At 41.3% G+C, this 4,727-nt stretch overlaps 1 protein-coding gene across 1 annotated transcript; it reads right to left on the reverse strand.

The window, feature by feature from the left end:
- Positions 1 to 1,783: 1,783 nt before the first annotated feature.
- On the reverse strand, positions 1,784 to 3,222 carry LOC311243319 (keratin, type II cytoskeletal 8-like). The gene has a single exon (XM_084332496.1). It carries the CDS (start codon positions 3,210 to 3,212, stop codon positions 1,944 to 1,946), a length of 1,269 nt encoding a protein of 422 aa, XP_084188622.1. The 5' UTR covers positions 3,213 to 3,222; the 3' UTR covers positions 1,784 to 1,943.
- Positions 3,223 to 4,727: the final 1,505 nt, after the last annotated feature.

Raw genomic sequence — 4,727 nt, forward strand, 5'->3', positions numbered from 1 at the left:
TGGAGCATTCAAAATATTATGCCTGGACTTTTAGAAGATCACACTAACAAGTAGACAACTGAGTTGTCAATATGTAGTTAAATAAATAACAAATGCAAACATTTTCTTGTTTTTATTCAAAATCAAACTTTGCAAAATGTCTGTGGGACAGTCACACCATATGAGCTTTTACTCATTTGGCTGACATTTTTGAATAACTGGAACAATATTAGCAAAAATGCTCTGTACATTCATATAATACTAAATGTTCTGTGCAATATAATAAAATGTTCTCATATATCTTTTCATTATTTACTTATCTTTGACACTAAGGACTCCAAAAAGGCCACGTCACGTCAACCACCCTCAACCACCATAGAGCTAGCCTTCCTCACCAGCTTGTTCAGTTTGTTGGTGTCCCGTGAGTTGATGTAGCCCCCCCAATACAACAGCAAATAAGAGGACACTGACTACTACAGACTGGTAAAACAACTGCAGCAGTCTATTGCACACATTGAAAGACGTGAGTCACAGCCTGCTATGTCCCTTCTTGTAGAGTGTTGTTCAACCAGTCTAATTATGTCCTATATTCTCATCTTATTCTATATTGGTCTCATGAAATATTATTTATTCTTATATTTCTATACACTGTGAATACTCTGTGAATATAGATAACACACATATCCAATCCTTGGCACATGCTATGCTGTCTGGTTCCATCCAACCCAACTGCACAGTACAACCTATATCTATGATGATATTTGACAGCCCATCCACTCTTGTATATATTTTGCGTGTATAGCTACTGTAGTTTATACTACCTTAATTTTTTACTTTATGTACTGTTAGTCACTGGCTAATGATAATTGCGGTCATAACAGCTGTCATAACAGCACCAGTTCACTGTGCTTGACGTTCGATAATAAACTTCATTCGCATGCGCTATTCCTACGGAACGAGATGGAATAAGTGAGGCACTTTCTTTTTCTCAATTCAAACAACTTCATTGTCCACTAGGGTGAATAGTCCTCTATGAACATGAAACACAAAGCACATAACAACATAAAGAAAACACACACCCAGGAAACATTTAAAGGCATACAACTTTAAAATGATTTAAATGTAATTCAATTTAGGCTGATTGCACAGGTTTTTCATAGATGATCTTTGTAGGCCTTTGGCACATTGTATCGCCTCCGAGAAGGATTACATCTCAAACCGGGGGAGTTGTCATCATCATAGTAGAAACTCAAGGCTTCATATCAGAGCTACAGATCAGAATTATGGCACCATTTGGCACAAACAATGAATATACAGACATAATATATTATATAGCCTCATTGGTACCGTTTATTTCCAATAGACTAGATAAAGTCACAGTAAAGGGTTTTCTTTGGTAGTGGTAGTTTATTGTCACGAATAAAGTACAGGTACATTACAGTGAGATGCTTGGTTCATACACATACAGCTCATTATAGTAATATTCCACAATTATTAGCAGTTGATAGTAATAATGGCACACATACTTTTCACACCAACATGCGCATTTGTTGATACATGCAGGTAGGGATGTTCGATATTGGCTTTTTTACCGATATCCTATATACCGATATTGTCCAACTCTTAATTTCCGATACCGATATCAACCGATACCGATATATGCAGGGTCCCCCCCCCCCCCAAAAACAGAATCATTTCAGGTAATTAACATTACATATCTCTTGTCGTGGAATTAACACAACATTATGCATACCTTTGACAATAAATAAAATCTGAATTTGTTCTTACTTGCTTGCCTGGGTAAATAAAGGTTAAATAAATGTAAAAGCAAAAAAAGAAAAAGATTTTTAGAATTTTTTTTAACCGATACCGATCATTTCCGATATCACATTTTAATGCCAATATCGGCCGATAATTGGTGTATCACCGCTGCCATTTTCACGGCGCGGTATAATGCTGCTGCTTCAGAAGTACACTCTGGAGTTGGTCTCGGTCTCCACAGTCTTGATGAGGACTGGAGTTGGTCTTGTTATTATTATTATTGGGTTCTGCACAGTCTGGATGTTCGTAATACACTGCTGTCCAATCCTGTCCTCCTCCCCCTCCAGCAGCTTGCTGTAGGTGGAGATCTCGATGTCCAGGGCCAGCTTGACGTTCATCAGCTCCTGGTACTCTCTGACCTGGCGTGTCATATCCTGTTTGGCTCTCAGGATAGCCCGCTCCAGGTCCCTGATGCTCTCGTTTGCGTCCGTCACGCTCCTCTCCCCGCACTTCTCTGCGTCGTCTATCTGGCCCTCCAGGATTTCACGCTGCGACGTCACCATCAGGATCTCATTCTGCAGACGGTCGATCAGACGTTTGAGTTCAGCGATGTCTCCCTTGGTGTCGTGCAGCTCGCTGCTGTACTGGTCGGCTTGGCAGGACATCTGGTCAAACTTGCTCTGGTACCAGCGTTCGGATTCTTCGCGGCTGCGCGCTGCGATGTCCTCATACTGTAGCTTCACCTCGGACATGATGTGATCCATGTTCAGCCCACGGGAGTTGTCCATCTGCACCACCACAGAGACCTCCTTCAGACTGTCCTCCAGCTCACGCAGCTCCTCGTCGTAGAGGTGCCGGAGGAAGTTGATTTCGTCCGCCAGACCAGAAACGCCGTCCTCCAGAGCCACCCTGGCGAGATAACCGGAACCCACATCCTTTTTCAGCAGGACAAATTCATTCTCTGCGCCGTTCCTCTTGTTGATCTCCACTTCGTACTTTGACTTGTAATCTTGCTTACTTTTGAGCATAGCGTTGTTCTCCAGGTCCAGTCTGTCCTTGTCATTAGTGACCCAGTCCAGCCGTCTCTGCAGGTCAGCGATGTACGCTTTCAGCATTGGCTCAACGTCAGATGTGGCTGCAGTCTGTCCGTTCAGCAGTTTCCACTTGGTCTCCAGCATTTTGTTTTGTTGTTCCAGGAATCGCACCTTATCAATGAAGGATATAAAGCGGTTGTTGAGGCCCTTGATCTGGTCCTTCTCCCGGGTGCGGACGGCTTGGATGGCGGGGTCTATGCCCAGGGTGAGTGGGGTCAGCAGGCTCTTGTCGATGGTCACCGGGGTGATGGTTGAACCCAGTGGCATGGTGCACACGCTGGCCCTGGTGCTGGAGAAGGAGCCCATGGAGCGGCTGCTGAAGCCCCCAGAAGAGCTGTACATCCCCGGGTGGCCGTTGCGCTTGCTCCTCAGACTCATGGTGGATAGCGTTGTGTGGTCGTCCCTGCTGCTGTGATGAGCTTGAAGGCTTGGAGAGGCTCGGTTAGGTACCACTCCTCAGGTGGATGACTATTTTATAGCTCTGGACTATAGGTGTGGCATGATAGTACAGATATGCAAGCTCCCCAATGTGGAGGAACCAGTCAGACACATTCCTTTCTCCCACCTCCTCCTGCTACAAACTGGTTGTATTGTCTCCTGTGGTGTCCTGGAATCCAGGGTCGTTGAAATTCAGGGCATACAGTGAAATGCAGGTGACCATGCCCGCTTTGATTGTGCAATAATACTAAATAATAAAAATAGTCATAATAAACAGGTAATAAAATAGACATAAAATAGGCATGATAAAATAATACAATGTTAGCTTCGGATTGTGTTAATAAGATACTGCCAGAAAGGTTACAAAGTCTTTTTCATTTAGAAAGAAAGTTTAGTAGGAGGACATTTTATTTTAAACATCAGTTTGCACGTACCACACTTAAACAGATTTATTTATTTAATTTGATTGATGAAAAATTGTGGAATTCTTTCCATAGCGATCTTAAGGGGTGTAATAATATTTGTCAATTCAAAACGAATTATAAAAATAAAAGATTTAGTCATTATGAAATATGAATCTGAATAGTGAGATCTTTTCTTTTCTTTCTTTCCTTTTTTTTCTTTTCTTGTTTAATCTGTGAATAGTTTGTTTCTTTGTATATTGTATGAATTATTATTTTGTGTAAATTAGGTTGTACGCCGACCATCAAGTGTCACTGGTTTAGTTCAGGAATAGGGGACAGGTAATTATACGATTTATTCTTCTTCCTGCTCCTTTTGCCCATGGTAGAACTGGATTTATGTTTTTGTATGAAAACTGTATGATTTATATTACTTCCATGTGGCAAATAAAACTGAAAAAAAATCTGAATCTGTTTGAACCTTAATGCTGTTTTATTGGTGCGGCTCTAGGGATGCATGCAGACAATATGCATGAATATCTGCTGCTTTTGTAACCTGCTGCTTTGGGATTTTAAATAAATATATATTTGAAATATATACCCTTTAATAAATACCAGCTTTATTCAATGGTCAGAATAACATGGACAACACCTCTTTTGCTCTGTAACATTGAGAGCTTCTCTTTCCAGTCTCCATACCAGCAATAATTATTTTACTACGCAGAACTAAACGGCGATGATTCACTTTCACTACTGGTGTCAAGAGTCAAGTCAAGTCAAGTTTCAAGACCAGTTTGAGTGTTTAGAGAAAATACTTATCAATCTAGTGAAAACTGATGTCTGCAGTTTTTTGGATCCGTTTTAGTTTGCTTGCTTGTGAGCGTAACTGGTAAGTGCTGTTTTTCTGCAGAGTGATGAAAGAACACAGGTACATGTACCACTAAGCACTTAGCCTCTTAAGCCCGAGCCCTATTTTCTGAAAATCCGCCTAAAATACATACCTAAGTAAATGGAGGATTGCTCCACTTCTACAAGGTCCATTTGCATGTTCTTG

The sequence above is a fragment of the Notolepis coatsorum genome, assembly GCF_963971535.1.
Source record: "Notolepis coatsorum genome assembly, chromosome: 16".
NCBI classification, from domain to species: domain Eukaryota; kingdom Metazoa; phylum Chordata; class Actinopteri; order Aulopiformes; family Paralepididae; genus Notolepis; species Notolepis coatsorum.

Coding starts and splice junctions, on each gene's coding strand:
- LOC311243319 (XM_084332496.1), bottom strand. CDS start 3,212: ATGAGTCTGAGGAGCAAGCGCAACGGCCACCCGGGGATGTACAGCTCT.